The following is a 21,231-nucleotide window of genomic DNA, read 5'->3' as shown; positions in this document are numbered from 1 at the left end:
CATGTAGTACTCTCTTTTTTTGGGGATCCTTATTGAAAACAGCATTCACAGCAGAAGTCCACAATGCATGCAACTAATTATAAAAGTGGGTTAGCTCATGTCGGCTTCTATGGAATGTACCTTTGGTTGTCTATTTTTTTTTTCTCTGAGAACAGAACAAAGTCTGATCTAACAAGTGAAGAGCAACAGTGGGAAGAGAAATAAATCATTAGATTGCAACTGCGGTGAGCTGCATGTGATGCAAAAGGTAAAAGCATCCAACCAATGCTTTGAACAATCCTTATATACCAATTTTTATTCATTTTAGTGGTATTTCATATGAAATAGCCTGTAATAGTGAAGAGAAAGGAAAGAGACACAGAATTTTCAAAATGCTTAAAATGTGTGCCACAACTATGGATGTATTTATCACCCTTGTGGATAAACATTATTCACAAGAAAAAACATAGTGGAAAATCACTAAGTTAATCACAACTAGAGAACCATTAATGAGATGAAGAAATATATATTTTTTTTATGAAAAAAAACCATCTGTTTGCAAAGATGCAGTGAAATTCAGTGAAATTTACAAATATGCCCAAAGATATTTTCCTTCCAGAGTGTGTTATATTAAGTAATTTAAATTAAAAAGGAAAAGAGTGAGGACAATTTAGACAAACTCATTCCAATCCTTTGCACTTCAGTTTAACTTTTTACACAAATCGGACTGGACAGCTGGACTTATTTTACCGTTTTTGACCTGAGGCTTAAGATAGACGATCATAAGTCCATCCAGTGCGCAGGTCTTAAAGTCAGAGAGCTGAATGCTTATCTCTGTCCAAGTCACAGAGGAGAAATCCTGGTCCCTTTAGTATCCACATCATCTTACCCACATGCACTCACAAAGCCTTGAGCTATAGATGATACAGAGGAGAAACAGCAACCCACTGATATGTTGGCTTTTAGCAACAAGTTCCCACCATTTCTGCATAATTGGTGTCAGACTCTGATTCCCTTACTGTCTGATGTGTTAGCAGTAGCCTTTGGCTACTCAACAAAAGACTCTCTGTGTGACTAGTGTAACCCTCGAGAAAAGTCCTGTCACCATGCTTGTGAATGAAGTGCTCGCAGAGCAAACCAATGCAGATGGACACACTGGAAAATATTCACATGAATGTGCAGCGAAAGGTATTATTGAAGTTATAATGCATTACGTGTGCTGACACAACCGCTTGTGTATTGGTCGCAGACAGAGCAAAAGAGAAGTCTATATGGCGACTGTGAAAAGCAGCGCTTTTGCTACTTTCATCACTTAGGAGAAGCCGTAAACGTCTCGACGACCGTCTTGATGGTTCTGATGATATGAAAGAATTAAACACGGAGTTCAAAGGTCTTCACCCACACACGTCCCCCAAGGCAGTCAGATATTCTGCTAATCCCGTTATGAAACCTTTAGGGCTCAGAAGTCCTTCATGCTCCACCTCCCAACGCTTCCAACAAGATTTACAGAATTAAACAAAATTCAGAAAGGTTTTCCGGTGATGGTGTACGACTACTTTTTTTTTTTTTTGTCCGATATTGACGTGCACGTGTACAGTACGTGTGAGTAAGAACAATTGGGGATGTTTTTTGTGAGCACAGTCAGCATCAAGGACAAGTGCTGCTTCCGTGTTTGTGTGCTGATGAGTCCTGTGCTCTAGTTTAACTCTCGGCACTGTCAAGCTTCGAAAAGCATCAAATTCTGAAAGCTGATTTGTGTGAAGGAAGATGAAAGGGTGGGTGGAATGGCAGAGGTACGTTGAATAAAACCCGAAGGTGAGGAAGGCAATGAAAAAGCGACCAGTGTTGATCACTGCCAGGCTGCTGACGGCATCGGATGATCGAAGGAGGATAAGAGGTTGACGGAGAGCAGAAGAAACTCGGCACACAATGCGAGGGTAAAGGCTGAGGGGACGGACAGGTTGAACCAACGTGGGTTGTATGTTGGGATAAATGGTTCTTTTTATACGCCATTTAAACTGCGCTATATCCCTGTCACTGTCAAAATGTTAAAAAAAGGGTAAAAAATGTTGCAGGTGAATTAGTGAGGAAGGGTGATAACACTGGCAAAAAACTGAATTCTCATTCTGCAGCTTAAAGATTTTAATAGTACATATTTAAGGCCAACAGATTATCTTTCCTTTTCAGTGCACACTTTGGTTGGCTGACATTTTCTTCTTTTTCCTTTTTACAACATTTATAGCATTTAGGACAATAAAAAAGAAAAATATGAGTTACCAGCAGGAACTCAGGGACTATTACCTATTGATGCATTTCAACAGCAAGATATTGCTTCTTGCTGCTACAGAATAGCAGCATCTAGCTTTTTTGTATCTTCAATCTTTTAGGTCTAGCACTGAGCAAATTAAAATATTGAAGTTTATGATTTTTTTTACCAAACATTTGTGTCCGGGTGTTGAAAACGCATTAGATTGCAGTTTAAGCTGCTTTTATTTGTTCCGAGTGTTTTTCAATGTAACAAGTAGAATCTGTTAGTACAGCAGTCGATATTTTGTTCCCGTGATCACTGTTGAGTCCGCTGAGCACGAATATCGCAATGGTGGAGGAATACTACGGCTGGAAAGTAGTCTCTGAGAGAACCTTGCTCAGTGGGAGCAGACATCTGCAGCGACAGACTGGGGATCGGAGAACATAGAGCACACGCGCACTGAAGCAACTGATCCAGGAGTGCTTCTTAAGGGTAAAGAATCAGTAAAGATTTCCTTTTTAGGAGAGAGAAACAGCTAAGTGTATAAGCTGTGAAATAACTGTACATCTAAAGGATAAAAACAGTGCACACAGTTAGTGGCAGCAGCAGATTGCTGCGTATCTTCCAGCAGCCTATTAACGACCATGTTTTGGTGGGTTTGAATGTCGTCTGTTTCTGTTTGGACAAGGGACTAAGCATCTTTGAGATGTTTAAGGCTTGGCGTACTGTTTCAGAACTTAACTGCTTTCAACTTAACCACAGCTGATGCGTCTTGTGTTGTTTGATTACTAATGTTCTGTTGCCAACCTCTGAGACCTGCACAGGACAGCTGTATTTACACTGAGATTAAAATACACACAGATACTCTTTACTTGTTGAATGGGCTAAATATAATTGAATATCCCAAGCATTATTTAGCATTATTTGGTTCCTACAGTGTCAGATTTTAATAATACAAAGAAATCCCATTAAAATACATTAAAGTTTACGGCTGGGATGTGACAAAATGTCAAAAAGTTTGAGGAGGCATCATTACAGAGCTCTTGCAGATCTCTTCCTAGAGAGAAGATTTCCTTGTCTTCAGACCAAAGACAGGAAAATCTTGACCTCTTCACGCAGTTAACATTCTGAGGACTCATAGGAAACCATGTTTTGGAGTTTACAGCCGAGGGCTCTCCTTTTGCACTTGGTTGCCTCTTAACAAGATAAAATAGTTCAATCAAGTGTCAAAGAAATCGCCGTAAGGAGATGAGATGGAGAAGAGAGAGATGAAACAGATCTTAAGGATCTCTTTTGATTCCGCCTTAACTATTTTGTATTCATATGAGAGAAATGGAGAGAGGAATAGGGACTGCTGAGGCTCTCTCATATGAATACAAAACAGTATTGCTGCAATCAGGAGTCCTGTGAGGAGTCTCCGAGTAGGTGTGTGTGCATGTGTGTGTGTGTGCCTGAAGAAGATAAATAATTAAGAATGCGGGGTTGTGCGTGGATGTGTGTGGTACGAGAGAGATACGATACGTAAAGCAAACGCAGTCTTGCAGCTGCCAGAATTCCTAAAACTAATTGAGATGGTGTGAAATCTCACAGTGGGAGCAGACTGCATCAGTATGTGTGGCTGTGGCCCAGCAGATCATCAGAATGCAGACACATCCATGCAGAAAGCTTTGAAAGACACAACGGCCGACACATCTGAGCTGATTTGACACCTGACCAAGCCCAAACAGTGGTCAAAGCAATCTTTTTCCAGTCCATTTACTGTGACGTCAATGATGCAATAACAAAGCAAGCTGTGCAATTCTGCAATTGTTCCAAAAGCAAGATACGGTGTGAAACAGTTGCTCCATAAGACGAAAGCAGTAGTTAAGTGTCGCAGATATAAGCCTGGAAAGCATCATTGGTAGACCTTATACATGTCATCACTGCCAAATTTAAATCATAATTATCAACATCTCTGATTAAGCTGATCCTATTGTCCAAAGATGTTCAATGGTTCCTACAACTGCAAGCAGATGCAAACTTGCATGAACGTCTGAGACTCATGGAAGAAAAAAGACTTACTGATGATAAAAGATAGTTTCCCAACTGAATCGTCCTTAATGAACTGTATTTTTTTTTTACAAACTAATATAATTGTGGTACTACTCAGTGAAAAAAAAAGTTAGGAAATAAGATGAGCTATGTTTTACAGGTTTTCTCAGTTGGATGTACCTCGGTGTGAAACTGTGGATTTATTTGCTGGTGGGAGAGTTACCACTCTGTTATTCAATGAATCACCGTAATCCTTGACTTCTACAGTATCGCAGGTTTGAAACGCATCGCTAATCCAACACAGCTGAATCAAGTGACTGTAATGACCCACTCGTTAAATGAAGGTGTGTTAGAAAAAGGTTCCATTGGAAACCTGCCAGTAGCCTTTGAGGACTAGGATTGCAGACCCCTGATTTTGAGATGAGGCATGTATTATTTCTGCTAAACAATGGAATGATAGATACATTATTTACTTCACGCCTATCCAGAAAGGAAATGGACTAATGATAATGGCTGATTTTCTACTTTTAACAGGTCCTGACTGGTGACCAACTGTATTGGAAACTAGAAAAAATAAATAAAAAAACATATTTTTTCTAATCAGTGAGCACTATATGAAGCCAAATTGACATCACTGATCTGTGTAGAAGCTGTTACTGAGAGAGAGGGAAACAAACTAAAAAGTTATGCATTTCCTACTTTAGTCAGGTGTTTAAACTGGCATCAGAGGAAATGTAAGATGTAAGAAACTATTTAAAAGAAACTACTTTCTTGCCTGCTGGCTCTTCATTCTGATTGCCATTATGGATAGCTCATCCGTTTTGTCTTTACATTGAATTGGCAAAGGAGCAAATTGACCCAAAGCCAACCTCAGATAACAGCAAGTCGGAACATATTTTAGCACGGTGGCCCTGTTTAACCCTAATTTTTTCAAGGAACACATGGGATTTGTAAATGTTGGCAGCCTTTTAGAAATCTAAATTAAGGTAAGGATCTTTATCCTCTAGAGAATACACAGAGAGACGGATGGTTATGTATAGTAATATTAATCAAGCTAGTCACTAACATAGAATACTAAAGACTGCTTAAAATGTGAATGTATAATCACTTCTGATTTGAATTAGAAAAACTGTTTTACAGCAAGCAGTGTGCCACCAACTCTTCTCTTAATCATGTGTAATGACCACTCACAGCAGAAACGCCAGGAAGACATACTCTGAATGTTGTTTAATTATAGTTCTTAAAGAGAAATGCATATATGTTAGAAAAACTGGTGCAGGCAGGTTAAAACTTTATAAAATTAAGAGATCAGATATCAGTCTCGATTCTCTGATCAGTTCATATCTTTTTGCTTTTATAAGTATATTATTAATTTAAAGGAAAGGACAACTATTTTAAAAAGAAAAACAAAACAGATATCAGTTTTTATGTGAGCACTTAATACCTGATTGTTGTGTATTATATAAAATACATCCTGTGTCTCCAATTTGTGCAGCAGTAACCAGTGGATTTTAGATCAGTAAAATGGCTCGTTGCCTCCGTCATCAGCACTATTTTATTATGTTTGTATTATCGCTGTCTGCAAGTCTTCCACACCCCTCTGTCTTTCTCTATTCTCCCATCAATACGTTTTGACAAATATGTCATTAGGATTTTCAGTTGCCTGCAGTCACAATACCGATGCCTTCACATAACTGCCACTGTTTTACGTGAAAGCAGTGTTTCTCAGAACTGTGAGCTATGCCTGCAATCTTGATCTGCAGCACTTAATACATAAGGAACTCCAGTGCTGATGCACTGCAGATTATTCTCAATTATAAATGGCATGCGTAGGATCAAAGAACGAGGCATATGAAGAAGGCTTGGAGAAACGAAACAGGCCCAGCTGAAGTGAACGCATGACTCGATCTAAATCGGAGAGAACAGGAATTTGAAAAAATAAATAAATAAATGCACTTAACAGGAGATTGTACAGTAGGAGTTTTGATGTTCTTGACATTATTAACTCAAGTTTAAATGCTAAAAAAGAATGCTGTAGAATGAATGCAAATAAGCTAAACATTTACAATTGCATAAAGATCATAAAGGATATGTCTGTACGTGGAAGCAAATATCAGCTGGACCTGCACTGGAAACAAATCAATGAAGATAACCAAGTGGAAAAGCCTGTGTATATACTTTTTAAAATTATGCCATAATGATTCATTTATTTATTTTTAAATTTGATGTATGGATATATAATCATAAATGACCAAATAGCATACAATATAAAAATTCCAAACATGACCATAACGTACTAAAATAAAGGAAGAAAAGGATCTTCAGGAAAAATCAGTTCAGCTTATGGGAAAATACTGGAGGTTCTCAATTTGCATGTATTGAAATATTTGATGGCATTCTCCTTTAATAAATCTGCTCCGATTTATTGAAGGAGAAAATCATAGCATGGACTTATATGGACTTTTTAAACTATTACATTATTATTCACACTTTATCAAACGATAGTCTAAATCCAGAAGTTAACTTAGAAGTTGACCTGAATCAACTTCTTTATTGAGAGCTGCAGATTTAAGTGGCCAATAATCATGAGAAGGCCTCAAAGTCTTCATCCACACCATCATTATTATAGCAATGTGCAACAGTGGCGCATCACTTTTGCTAAAAACAAAGACTTATAGTATTTAATATGCATATTTATGGTAAAAAAGTAAGCATACTCTGTTTCAAATGCATGTTTTTACATATCAGAATAAATTCTCATACTCTCATGATTATGTAATAAATTCAGGTGTTGACAGCTTTGGGTTACCTGGACCATTTCGCCCTCTATAAGACTCAGTTGGGATGTACAATGTTAACGCCTAGGAGACCTCAGTAAGAAAAAGGGCTGAAAAAGATTTTTTGTAAGGACTGTCAAGGGAAAGTCTTGTCTCTTTTGAAAGAACACAGGCTTCCAGAGCACTCCTCTTAAAAATGAGACCAAAGTGGAGAGTTACAGTACGTTATAGTACAAAAGAAAAGTACATCCAACAAGCAAAGCATTGTCACAAAAACCTCGGAGTTTGTATTGCATTTCCACTCAATGCAGAAGCATTCTAGTAGAAGAGTCGGTACATTTCTTGTCTCTCGTTGTCACAGTCTTACAGGCTAAAAATTCAAAATACGCCCAAAACAAAAGTAAATAAATGAGGACAGAGGAAAAGATAAAGTCCCAAGTTTAGTCACACTGAAATGCTATTTAACTGTCTATACAAAGCTTAAGGAAACATTCAATAATTGGAATCACTGTTGAGCACAAAACCGTTTCCACTATCTCATAAGTAAGAGAAAAGTCAGGTAAAAGAGAGGATCTTACAACTATTTCATGTGGCACTAATTGGTATTGAAGAAGTCACAAAAAATATATATAAAAATTGGGGGCATGTGTATTCGTGTATAGCAGCTATAATTAGATGCACTTGTAATACATCCAAGTTTTACATTTGCATCAATCGATTCAGGTCTGCTCAAAAACAATATGGATGTTACATTTATTGAAATTTCATAGGGCTCTTCATCTGCTTTCATTCCTGGTCGCAGAACAACTTCTTTAGTAAGTAGCACCTCCTATTGTTTATTGAGAGTACTGCAGCAGTTTAATTCACTAACTACACAGTTAAATATTCCTTAAGAAAGCTATGGTATGCCATGTAGGGTTACGGCAATAACCAGTATCCCATTTTATGTTTAGTATCCTAAAGTGCCACAACAGCTGTTAAACCAACAGCTGTAGTGACGGTCATATTATTTATTTATTTATTTATTTATTTTTTATGTTTTTGCACTAAAGCTTTCCCTGTTTTAGACAAATACAGTAAAACTGTATGGTATCATTTTTCTGAAATGGAAGATTTTCAACCACAAACTCATTGTGGAACGTATAAACTGGGACCCAGATGATGTTCTTTTACATGGTATGAAACCTGGAGGTGATATTTCCTCTCTCTCTAGTTTCTGACTTGGATACTGGCCAACAGAAACTCGCTGAAGATTGATTACACAGCAGCGTGTGAGAGTGATGAACACCACCGCTAAAAGGGATGGGGAGCTTAAACAAAACTAAAGATATATGGAGAAGCAGCACAATTAAAAAGGGGAACAATGTAATCGGAAAACAAAGGTCAACAAAGAGAAAAGCAAGGCCATTGTTCAGACCTGATGGTGCTTCCTGGGGCAGCTTCGATGGTCCAAACACAGTGCAAGTTGTGCTCATAAGGAGCCGGGTATCCTGGAGACAGAATACGACCGGAAGGCTCCTCCTTCATGGTGCCCCCACACTCCGCTAAAAGCAGAACGGAAAGCAGAAAAAAAAATAAAAAATCGAAAATCAACGAGTTAAAAAGAGATGAATAAATGTTGCAGAAATATCAGTTAAAATGAGGAACAACTACAGCTCCCACTTGGAAGAAATCACACACAATCCATTTTTTTTTTCTTATTGACACAGTAGTCTGCAGTACAAATGTGATGCTCTCTATATGCTTGTCTGCGGTGTGAGTGATGGGGTGCCAAGCAATCAGTTCAATAAATACTGTGTGATTCCAGCACAAAGAAAGCAAACCGCTGTTACAAGCCTGGTGGCCTCATTCTGTTGCATTCGAAAGCTAAAGGACAGAGGGGAGAGCATGTTTATTTTGTCCCAAGCTTAAAATCGGAATTTGCTATCGGAAAAGCAGCGATAGACAAGGAATTTTCAGAGTACCAAGCAGAAGCTGAACTTCTCACATGTGTTAATGTAAAACAGTTGATGAAATGTTCATCTAAAATACACCCTGCTTAGGTTCAGCTCCTTACAGCAGCTGAAGCACTTTCAGTTGATGTCTTGTTGGCTATTTTATTTTTTTTTTACAAAGTTTTAAGGAAAACCACGATTTCGGTAACTCATATCTGGCACCGATTCATTTTTTGAAAGATTAATGAGAACCTTAGGATGTATCAAATGAGATAATGTTCAATAAAACCATTACTTCAGTGGGTGGCTGTGCCACAAGTTTCTCCAGATGAACAGAAACAAAACTGAAGTTACCATCGTTGGAAGAATGATCACTGCTTCAGTTATTACGGCTAGAAACTATTAATCAGGTCCGAAATCTGGGTGTGGTGATGGACTTAGACCTGAACCTTCAAAGACCCATCAAGACAATTACAAAGTTGGTCTTCTATCACCTGAAGAACTAGGTTAACGACAACATTTAGAAGTGTCATTATTTGTACTTCACTAAGTACAAATTATTTACGTTGCTTTACAAAAAGTAAGACAAACATAAAAGCTCGGATTTCAACACAGACTTTAGGTCAGAACAGAGGCTTACTTTCCAGAAGCACAACCAGCCTAAAAATATGTCCAGAACTACAATGGTGTCATTTAGAAGAAAGCATATTTACCTACTGTATGTATTAAGGAGAGCCAGAACCCAAACTAGGTCGCCTGTTGCTTTCCACATTACTCAGTCTCAATGTCTGAGATTGAGCAATGTAGAAAAATAAACTAAACTGGAAGAGACGTACTGCCAAAGACTTACAGCAGTAACTGCAGCTAAAAATGATTCGGCAAATTATTGACCTGGGGGGACTTAATATGAATATATGCCACACTTCAAACTGTAGTGTCAAACATTTTTAAAGCAGTCTACCTTTTATGCTTCCACTTTACAATTATGCTTAATTTGGTGTTGGTTTATCACCTAAAATTTCCAAATACTGTAATTTGAAGTTAAGGTGTAGTTCAGTGGGTATAAATACTTTTGGAGGCACATATCATGTTCTCTCATTAATAAACTTTGTAAATCCCATATTTCAGGCGTCAAAACCTTGACATTTCTATTTCCGACTCCATTCTATCTGTCTTAGTCGCTGTCCTCACCTTGCCTTGCAGTTGTTTATTTCTTTGTGTTTGTGTCCTGGATGCTGCTAAAAAATCCCACCGATAAAAATAGTCTCTAATCTGCCCTAGAATTCACCCTGGCTGTTAAAATATCACCTCCACTGAAGTCATGCCAAGGAGAAATGTTTTCAGGGATACACAGTTTGCTGAATGTTGTTTACACCCAGACATGAAATTACCTGTCAGTATAGGTTGAAAAGGGAGCTGAGCAATACTATTCTAATCACACTGGTCGATGTGTCAAGGAACACCTGTCTAGCTGTTTTTTATTCCTCTCGTCTGGCTGGTTTCTGAACGACTGCCAACATGTTCCTTTGGCTGTGTTAGCATTATCATAATACTGGCTGAACACTATAGAAATAAATACGACTACAAATGTATCTATTGTCCTCTTGTTCAACTGGAGTTTGAAGGAATTTTTGACCCTTAAAACAATAAGCTGGGAAAGTTGTAATAAGAAATGAAATGTATTTTTAAAATGGGAGATTTAAAACAAAGTCTTTAAAAAAAAAAGAAAACTCTGCAATATTCATGTTAAGACGAGGAACTGGGTCAGTGAAAAAAACGAAAGCTTGCTTGATTACCAGCAAATCTAACAGTAAAAAACCACTAAATACTACAAAATATATATATATATATATATATATATATATATATATATATATATATATATATATATATATATATATATATATATATATATATATATGATACAACTCAATGCAACATAGTATGTTTTATTGTAAAACATAAATAGCACTGATGTAAGAAAAGGTAACAGCGTACTGGCCCAGCCAAGCTGTCTTATAAATTCTTGTAGCTTCAAAATTTTACCACATCTATTGTTTGACAAAGAGTTTTAGAAACTTGTTACCTTTGGGGAAAAAAAGACGAAAAAAAACAACACTTGATGTACTATATTTATTCAAGTTTTTAGTGGTACTGCAGTCAGTTCCAGCATCCTGATTTCAAGAGATGCAGATTTACATACAAAGAGAATTTGACCTAATTAAACTCATTTATTCTGAACAAATGTACGCAAATGTGAATACTCCTTCAAACAGAAAACGTAATTTTTTTATAAACAAAAAATAAAACAAACAAAGTGAGCGTAACTCACCAACACAGAGTGGAAGTGGGCTGTCCCAGGCCCTCCTCTCCCCCCTGAGGCAGGTGAGGATCTCCGGGCCTTTCAGGGTGTAGCCCGGGTCGCAGCTGTACGACACGGTGCTCCCTGCAAAATGACCTTTGTCCTCCCTCTTGTAGCCAAACTGGGGAACGCCTGGGTCCTCACATTTAACCAGCTCAAAACCTTAAATGAAGAAAAAAAAAAAAAAAAAAAGAAGACAGGACAAGAATGAACAAACCAATGTTCAAGTCCTGCCACGGATTCTCAATTAGGCTTTTTAACACACAAAGAACCTAAAATCTAAACGATTTCCTTAATCCTGCCATCAGCATGTTTCACTGTCAAAATGATGCGCTATGCAGCGTTGGATATAACTCTATTGGGCTACTCCATGGGTCAACAACCTGATGCTCCAGAGCCAAAAATTGATAATGATTTTAAATGTAATTAATAATTACATATGCAGATTTCCATGAGGATAAATTCATTTAATTTACACAACAGAATTTAACTAAAAGTACCAGTAATGCATTTTTAGATGCATTTATCATCAGTTTTTTCTTTAAAGCATATGAACAAATATACCCATACACATTCAAAAGTTTTGCTCTATTTAAAATATGAAAGTAGAAGTAATATTTTAGTACTTAAACTGACAAATTTACCATTTCAAAAATTCTAAGTTGTACTTTTTCGAAAGGTTATGTGACATTTGAGGCTCTAAAGAGTTTTACTTAGCTGGACTGAGAGTAAAACTTGCTTTTTGGAATGTAATGGTCTCAGAGCCCTTAACGGTCTATCCAACAAACTCACAGCAAAATACGAGTGTTAGAGGTTGTAACAAAAAACGTGGAAAAAGTTCAGGTGATATTTGTACTTTTGTAAAGTAACGTATGTGGAAAAAGGAGTAAAGGAAAAAAAATAAAAATCCAAATCTTTGTTTCAGGCAGGTCGTTCCTTACTAGTGAAGTGCAGCTCAAAGCCTTTACTGGTGTTGTCAGCATTGCTGATGAACTCCAGCCACATGGAGCTGGAGGTGGAGTTCAAGGTTACGTCTAGTAGCTCGTTTCCTGTAAACAGCCCCAGGAGACGAGCCTTATTACTGCTGCCATCAAAAACCTAGAGGAAAGGAAAAAAAACAGCGTATGAGTAGGAGGAAGCATCAGGTGTGCAAACTCAGATATGCAAACAAGGCTGTCTGAAGTTGTGGAAGATGCTACTCCCACCACCCCCTCACTTTGAGAACGTCGTCGTCCTCCAGCCGAAAGTCCCGTGCTCTCAGCTGAATGCCTTTGCCAGGCTGTGTCTGGATAGAGTAGATGCATTCGTGGTTGTTGCCGTAGTAACCAGGGTAGTTGGGAGAGAGGAGCACCCCTTGCATGCCAGTCACGGATGAGCCGCATTCAGCTAGAAAAAAGGAGAGGGAGCAGAGATCCAGGCAGAGACGGAGGGGAAGTGGCGTTGGAGAGAGCAGAGGACATGTCAATCGCTATATGCTTGAAACTCTCCGGGTGTTTTAGTCACGTTGTCATGCACAGGGGGGGTGGAGGGGACGGGCAAGTTGACGGCGAGAGGAATATGGTCACTGAGTGTACCTGAATGTTGAGTGGCACATCATCATAATCACCCTGCAATCTGAATATGATTAACTGTAATTTCAGCTCTATCTGAAAATTGCTATTCATGGCTCACGTCGGGGGAAGAGTCAAAAAAGGACAACATTTTCTATAGCAAATTTGGTGCAGGAATCGAAAAGGCCCATAAATGCACTCCAGCTTTAAACTCAGGGAATTCAGCAAGGTATAATAAGGTAAAAGGATTAGACGGCATTGATGGGAAAGTGGGAAGTTTCAAAAATAGGGCAGACAGTGACAGAAGTATGAAAATATCAAAATGTCTCTTTACTGTCAGTCTTCAGAGACTTGGATTCATCTAGAGGCAAAAAAAACAGCAAGAAACCTAAAAACTAGACAACTAAACAACAGCACAAAAGGAAGCTAGGAACATGAGGTTTTGTCTACACGGTAAAATATAAAAATTAGTAAACTAAGTGGTTAAATAACCTGCAATTAAGAGAAAGTACAGATGCCCCAATAAAGTCATTTATGGCATCCTCATGTTGGTCGTAAGCAATGAAAGAAGTTCGGTAACTACAGGGAAGGACAAACACAAGGAGGTCAACGGTGGCCGTGATGTGTGATCCACTGCTAATTATGGTCATTGGGATCAAATTCTATTTCATTTTAACAAATGAACGTAGCGGTAAATGTTTGTTGTTTCATAAAGACAAACAAACTGACCTATGTCTCGGCCTGTCATTTTCCCATGAATTAAAAAAAACAAAAAAACACACACACAAGCCACATCAATAATTAACACATTTCAGCTTTTTGATGCCATTCCCCATTAAAACTGCTGCCCTATATAATTTGGACAAAGTCACACAGGCTGTGTCTGGGAAGCCGTCCAAACGCAGCGACAAAACGTGGGCGTAGAGAGTGCTGCAAATGAGGAGGATACTAAAAGAAAATGCCTCATTTCCTGACATAATTGATAGTTTGGTAAATTTCCTAATTTGCAGGAGGACGTGAGAGGACTAGCTTGCTGGGATGACAAGAGGGACCGGGAGTTGTGATGAAAGCAAAAAAAATAAAGCATGTGATCACCTACCAACACACCTTGGCAGAGGGGAGCTCCACACCCTCCTCCTGCCCCCTAAGCACACCACCCTCGCCGGACCCTCTAACCGGTAACCGGGGAAACAGGAAAAGATGAGGGCATCGCCGACTCCATACTGGAGACCCTTTCTGGTGCTGTATGGAGGGATTCCAGGATCCTCACAGGGCTCCAAATCATACTCTGAAAGAGAGACGCAGATGTACTGTCAGCAAAGTTTACTGCAAGACTATAAAGGAGATGACAGTCATGCAGTGCTGTTTGTCATCTTTATTCTCATGTTTTACTAACATTGTTTCCCCTTCAAAAGTACTGTTTTCTGTATAGCTGCAGCAGAACTTTTCAGCCCCGTGAGAAACAAGACGGACGTCAGGAAAACTTGTCAACAATAAGCCGCATGGAAGCAACTTGGGAAGAAGGCCAGATCATTAAAGATCTGTAAATATCATTTTGAGCAAAGTTCTTACCAAAACCACATAATCAGGGTACCAACATGGCTTTTAAGTCACAACCTGCTTAAATGCTACTAAATGATCTCTTCTAAAGCCCATCCCTACAAGGTTGCCACCGTCATCCACCATTATCAGTCAACACTAAAGAGTAAAGCAGAGAGATAAACATTGTTTGGATATTCTGGAATAGTCTTGAGTTCAGAGAGAATCCGCTGCACCTGCACTGGCAAATCATTTAACTATTTATTGTAATGCCAGAGGAATATTATATTTACTAAATTTTTAAGAAACAAATATGAAAATAAATCAAACAGTAAAAATGTTAACTGGAACATGTAAAAACTACAGTGTCCATGACTGTCGTCGTCATTGTTTCTAGTTATCTCAGCTTTGCAAATATCTGCGCAATTCCATTGTCACTTGAATGCCTCAAAATGTACGACAGATTATCAACAGTCACTTGTTTATCACTTTCTTGAAATAATGCTGCCTTCTTAGCTTGATTCTTGTGCCCTTTTTGATGTTATCAATCTAAACACTCACAGAAATTGATAATTTTTCTTCAGTGCTCTTTTCACAACATTGGACATTTTGAAGTTCTGCCAAAGAAATCCACACTTCTGTGTTTTTTTGGTTTTTTGGGGGGTTTTTTGTCAGGATGTGGTGCAAAATACATTGCTGGGTAATATCCTCCATATTCTTTGATTGAAAAAGATTCAACCTCAGTAATAGCGAGACATTCTATATTCTTACCAAGCTTATCTGTTAACATGAAATAAGTTGTCTTGGCATTAAGCAACATTCTAGTTCAAGTTCTTTAATCTCCCTTCTCAGTGTGACTCCCTTCTACATAATAAGCGTGGCTCAGCACATAGTGTCCCAATTTTCCTCTGCTGGTGTGGTTAAGAGATAAAATTTACATTATTCTCACCTGAGAACGTGATGTTAAATCCCTCGTACGAAACAGAGAAGTCGGAGAGGAAGCGGATCTGCGCGGTGTAGTTCCCAAACAGGCCCGCGCTTAAAGGAGGAGGCAAGATGGAGCCGGTCAGTCTCCAGAGGGGCTGAGAAAAACTGCCGTTCTCGGTCACCAGCAGATGGTCATGGGGACTCTCGAGGTGGAAGGTGTGGAAGGTGAACTGTACGCCTGATTTAAAGAAGAAGAAGAAAAACATTAGATAAACATGTTTTCTTTGTTTTCTCTCGGTTAAAGAAAAGTAAAATGCCAACTGAAGCCGAACATTTTCAGCTTTTCAGAATGTATTTTGGAATCAAATGCTCCTATGCATTCTTTGCCTGCTATTTATCAAACGCATCCGCACAAAGTGAGCATCTGCAAATGAGGCTGTGTCAAATTGATGTGAGAGCCTGGCCAAAGGGGACATGACTGGAGAGTCATCCCATGGCACCGTAGCCCCAGGCCAGCCTCTCAGCACTCTACTCGTACAAAGACAGCTTGTTCGGCAAAATAAAAAGGCCACTCGGTGGGGGGAAGTGACGCCGTAAAGGAAGTTCAATTTGACTGCTGCATGTTTTGACACGGATTTCCTCTGCTAACCTTTTCCGTGGGAGGTCTCGATTGTCCACGTGCAGTTCAAGTTGTGTGGGTAGAAGTCGGGAAAGCCGGGCGAAAGGATGGTTCCGGTGTTGCCCTGGATATAACCGCCGCACAACGCTGACAACGGAGGCAGAGGGAAGCAGAGAGGGGGGGAACATGAAGATGAGTTTACTGAAAACACTCCCAAACTGCTGTTATTTACCCTCATGTAAAATGCATTTAAAAAGGACATTCTCTTCAAGATGGAATAAAAGCAAAGAGAGTGTTATTTACAACATTAATAGAAAGCACAAACATCAATACCGCTCTCAAGAGACAAAAACAACAACAAAAAAGAAGTGTATACGCAAGAAAAATACAATTCTTAAAGGGGATAGCGGCTGGGGATGGGCATGTTATTACTGCAGCATCTAAAACTTTTCTCAGTAGATTAGTCCTTCCAAGTGTAAAACAAGAGTCATTCAAAGAAACTTTCTCATCCTTTATAGATTTTCTAATGACTTTGTAATATTTAATAATAAAAATCTGATGCAATATGAAGCAAACGCTGAAATCATGTTTCATTCATAAAAAGTTCACAACAATGAATTCTGCTTTAATCCCCCGCCCCATCACCAATTGTGACTTGGGGGGAAGAAATCTACCAGGCGACTGTTCGTTTCTGGGTCAATATTAAGGAGCGTACCATCACAGCTAGGCAGGGGGCGACTCCACTGGAAATTAGGTTCGCACTCCAAAGGCTCGGCGTCGCTTAGCGTATAGCCAGCGTCGCAGCTAAATGTCACCAACCCTCCCACGTAGAAGTCGTTGCCGTGCCGCTGCCCGTTCACAGGGATGCCGGGATCCACGCAGTGGTCCGACTGCAACTGCAGGGCTAGAAAAGGAGGGAGACGACAGATCAGACCATCAAAAATGGGTGAGCGATCGAAATAAAAGCGGCATCATTTAAATTTGAATAGGCAATTGCAAATATTCTAATGAGGCTTAAAGAATTTTGCTTAAGATGTTAAAATCCTTCCAAATAAATAATTCACATATATGCCCATTATTCCCCTCAGCAGACGTGAACCAGTAAGCTCTCTCAAAGCTATTTCTTCCCCCCCACCTTCTATATTCTCTGGTATGGCAAGGCTCGTAGTAAATAATTGAAGCTGAACAGAGATTTACCCAAAGTGAAAGTTTAAAAGGTTAGCTTGTGTGCCATACATGGAGGAACGAACGTAAGATTGCCCAGAGGACTAAATTACATGATTAGCGAAGGCTGGTGTAAGGGTAAAAGGTGTAATTGCAGGAACGGGGTACAGCCTGTAACACACTCTTTAGTTAGACTTTGGCAGTGTGCGTGTATGTGTGGGGGTGTGTGTGCGTGTGTGTGCGTGTATGTGTGGGGGTGTGTGTGCGTGTGTGTGTCACAGGAGAAATTTCTGACAGAATCTTCGAAAGCCATTTACATCTAAACCGGAGATGTTTTGTTAAGAAGGGTTTTTAGGTGACAAAGTGAACAGAGAATTATCCTTGCACCCAAGACTAAGTAACATTAAAAATGCAAAGAGGGCCGCCGCCTCTGATTTGGGCTTCCTGCAGGTATTTGATTCACTCAGGCTACAAAAGGAAAAAAATGAAAATGAACCACATCCTGTTTTATCTGGATGTACATTAGACTTTGTAGCAGCACATGCGTTGGCCCTTACTCTCGTAACGTATGCGGAAGCCGATGTCAGAGTGACTCTTGTCGGTGGTAAAGAGGAGGTACAGGAAGTTTGAGGTGCTGATGAGGAACTGTGGAACCTGGGTGCCCTGATAGCTTCCAATTAGAGGTGAGGAGGGAAATCGGCCATCCCGCACCTCGAGAACGTCATAGTTGACCTCAGTTCGAAACCTACAGGAAATAAAGGGAAGGCAAAAGATTGTCAGTGTGAAAGAATCGGGCCAACAGAAGAGAGGGAATATGGCTATGTTTTTGATCTTCCGGTTGAAATGATGACTCAGTCCACTATGTTATGAATGCTAATTTCTTTGTATTTATAATGTAAGACATGTCAGGTGTTGTGAAAAAGGATCAGGCTCACAGCATCACAAATAATCCATAATGCTTAGCAGTGATCATCAGGTGTTTCTCTCACTTCTGTCATGTTTTGTGGTAAAAAAAAAACAAAAAACAAAAACAAGTCAGTATGACTACAGTACACTGTTCCAGTTAAAGTCCTGAAAAAACAAACAAACTTGTCTTTAGGTCATAATAAAAAAATAACAAATTTTTTCTAAAAAGCACTTAAGATGGATGTTTGCAATTTACTTTCCGTTTAACTCTTCTTTTTATGTGCGCACGAGAGAGAGTGTGCAATTTCTGTTTTTGTTGCCGCAGCCACTTCATCTTCAAAGCCATGAATAAATAGCCTGGTTACAGAGCCATGTCATCTAAATGAAATGGTTTGTGATATTTTATTGATGCTACATAAAAATTAAAGAGCAACAAACATTTATGGAACATTCGTTATGAATAGGATTCTATCGCAGCAGGAGCATGGATAAGATGGGGTTTTACTTAAAACATTTAATGCGGCGTTTCATCCTACAACTGTCTGTGTGTCCTTTTACTTCAGAACAAAGTGCCTCCTCCTTCCATCTCTGTGGCCGCCGTGTGCGGATGAGTGGATTTTATATGACTGAGTGCAGATGGCTAGGGTTGGGGAGGTCAGATTTATGGTCAAAGCGTTTTTGAAAGACCAGTATAAACAGCTTTAGCATGCAGCCGTACGCTAAAGTGTGCCCCAAAACAATGCTGATTACCAACAATTGCAACGCACTGTGTTGTTTAGAATACTTTACAGTCTGTTTGCTAAATTTTTAATGCCAACTATTTGTTGCTTATTCGCTCATTGAAAACACAACGTGTACGTTTGTTTAGTGGGTATTTATGGCATCATGCATTATGAGATTTTGTATTCTAAGCAAATTTTATAATAATTCATTTGAAGTTTACTGTTGACAAATTATATATATGTATTCAAGTTAAAGATCCTTTAGTCAGGATGAGTAGATGTTTTTTTTCACCTGAAAAAATGTATTGTATGTCCTGCCTGATCACTGTGTGCAATCCAGCCGAAATAACCGTGATGACATACAGACTCTTTAAGACTGAAAGCTCAGTTTAAATAACATGACAGCTATTTAGAGCCTAAGCTACCTCTTTAGGCGTGGTTTATTTACTTAGTCTGTTTTTGTGTGCAAATAAAGGTGCTTTTAATTGCTGAGGCATGAAAAGTAATTAAGTTAATCAAGTTAAGCTTTCCTATGAAATTAGAGTGCTCATTACCTTTAACAGAGACAAATTAACACAAGGTAGGGTAACAAAAGCTGAGGCAATAAAGTTCAATTTCCTCTTTAAGCTAATTTAATAACAGGAAATTATACATCCTACTTTCTAGGCCTTTTGACCTCATCTAGAACCCAGATTTGGACCGGTGTTGAAATTGAAATATTTGGAAAGTAAGCTTAATCCAGAGAGAGCACAGCCAACAACAACAGGATCCAAAATGGTATTGGCCCACACGTTTTGGTCCTAGACAGTGTAGAATAACAGATGTTTCTTCTTCACCTTCCTATTGTTCAGGTCTGTTTTTGTGGGGAAAAAAAGAACCTGCGAAATATTAGGTAATTGTTTATAATCAGCGTTTGTATGCGTGTGCTAGATTTGCCACTTAAAGAACACTAAAAACAATAAAAGGAAAGAGTCGATAAAGAGAGAAACACAAGGCAAGCTGCCGAAAACCGAGAGGCTAAAAACAGAAACATCCCGGACTGTTTAGAGTGGATAAAACGTCGGGGAATAAAGCGGCTGCTGTCTCGGTGACTCACTTGTCGAAGATGATCTTGATGGGATAGCCTGGAGGAGCCTCAATGATCCATTCACAGTTAAGGGCCTCCTTGTACAGTTCTGGCCAGCCAGGGGAGAGAATGATCCCACTGGGAGCCTTCAGATCTCCTCCACATGGGGCTAACAGCGGGAGAAGAAGAAATGAAGAGAGAGGGGGGGAAAAAATAAAAAAAGAGAGGCTGAATTATGCATGTCCGTCCCAGGTGATGAATGACCAAGTCTATTGATGATTTCTCGCATTAGCCCGGGCTCCGCCCATTTCCTTTTGCTGCCAGTCTATATTTGATGTAAACTGGCGACGGCTCATTTCAAGGTTAACCACGTCTCTTGCGAACATGTTTGCCACTCTCCGTGTGTCTGTGTTTAAATGCGCTAGCTGTTCACGTTACGCGCATCACTCAAACTGCTCTCTTGATTTAAATGCCTTGTAAAATGTTTCATGCACGGTGATCTTTATCAGGAATAAAACCAGAGAACACAATATCTTTCATGACTTGCGCAAAATAATAATAAAAAAAAAATCCACTCAAGCACACAAGCCTCTTCATATTTCCCAGCTCTGTTACAGCTCACATCGCCGGTACCGCCTGTCCTTAACTGGAACTCGCAGAAATGCTGGAGTTCCTCTTGCAGCGCCAGCTCCCTGATCCCTCTCTAAAGTGGAATGATTTAATCAGTCGGCTCAACATACTGAAGGACATCTATGAAACGCATTATGTTACAAACGCAGGGGTGAGATAGACGGACTCAAAGGAATATCAAGCTGCTGAGAAATGCAGAGGAGAGGGCATGCTTTAATACTTGATTTTCTTTTTGAATATTGCAGATAGTGAACTTGATTAGCTCTCTTAGAATTTCTGTCATGTCTGCAATCACATTGATTTGTTGCAGATGTCCAAGAAACCTTGGTAAATGCTAAGCTTTATCTAATCTTTGCCAGCTATGCTGGTCTTTTCTGGTTTGCTGGAAATAGTTTATTGATTATGAAACCACGGAGGGGTAAATTGAAAGCTCAGCAATTTGCATGTAAGCCCAGCATGTCCGCTGATTCAGACGTTTGGGAGGAGACAAAAAAAAAGCCTTTGGATGAAGCTTAAGTTTCACCATCACATGACTTTAGATGTGCAGTGGTACACTTGTTTTGATCAACAAATTACTAAAGCTATTAAACATTTAAGAGATTCCAAAACGACTTTAATATTTTAGTCAGCAGACTAATTTATCATTTTGTTTGTGATGCTGCATCAAAAGATATCCAGATCATAGAACAAAAGATCGCTTCGTGCCAGGAGGAGTTAAATTTGATGGCTCCTGCTGATGCGTTCATAAAACATGTAGTTATTCTTGGCTCTCATCTC

The 21,231-nt window shown here is 39.2% G+C and overlaps 1 protein-coding gene across 2 annotated transcripts in view; it reads right to left on the bottom strand.

Moving 5' to 3' along the window:
• Positions 1-21,231, bottom strand: part of csmd2 (CUB and Sushi multiple domains 2) — a 245,317-nt gene that overhangs the window by 81,873 nt on the left and 142,213 nt on the right. For both annotated transcript variants that reach the window (XM_081612677.1, XM_081612678.1), the window contains exons 17-26: positions 19,855-19,993; positions 17,688-17,875; positions 16,682-16,870; positions 15,997-16,113; positions 15,370-15,585; positions 13,981-14,169; positions 12,548-12,717; positions 12,273-12,429; positions 11,302-11,493; positions 8,453-8,579 (exon numbers count right to left, since the gene is read on the bottom strand). In XM_081612677.1, the coding sequence (XP_081468803.1) occupies positions 8,453-8,579; positions 11,302-11,493; positions 12,273-12,429; positions 12,548-12,717; positions 13,981-14,169; positions 15,370-15,585; positions 15,997-16,113; positions 16,682-16,870; positions 17,688-17,875; positions 19,855-19,993 (1,684 nt within the window). The remainder of the gene's footprint in view (positions 1-8,452; positions 8,580-11,301; positions 11,494-12,272; positions 12,430-12,547; positions 12,718-13,980; positions 14,170-15,369; positions 15,586-15,996; positions 16,114-16,681; positions 16,871-17,687; positions 17,876-19,854; positions 19,994-21,231) is intronic.

This window comes from Poecilia reticulata, chromosome 11 (genome assembly GCF_904066995.2).
Source record: "Poecilia reticulata chromosome 11, P_reticulata-male-v2, whole genome shotgun sequence".
NCBI classification, from domain to species: domain Eukaryota; kingdom Metazoa; phylum Chordata; class Actinopteri; order Cyprinodontiformes; family Poeciliidae; genus Poecilia; species Poecilia reticulata.
This window is presented reverse-complemented; position numbering and strand designations above follow the sequence as displayed.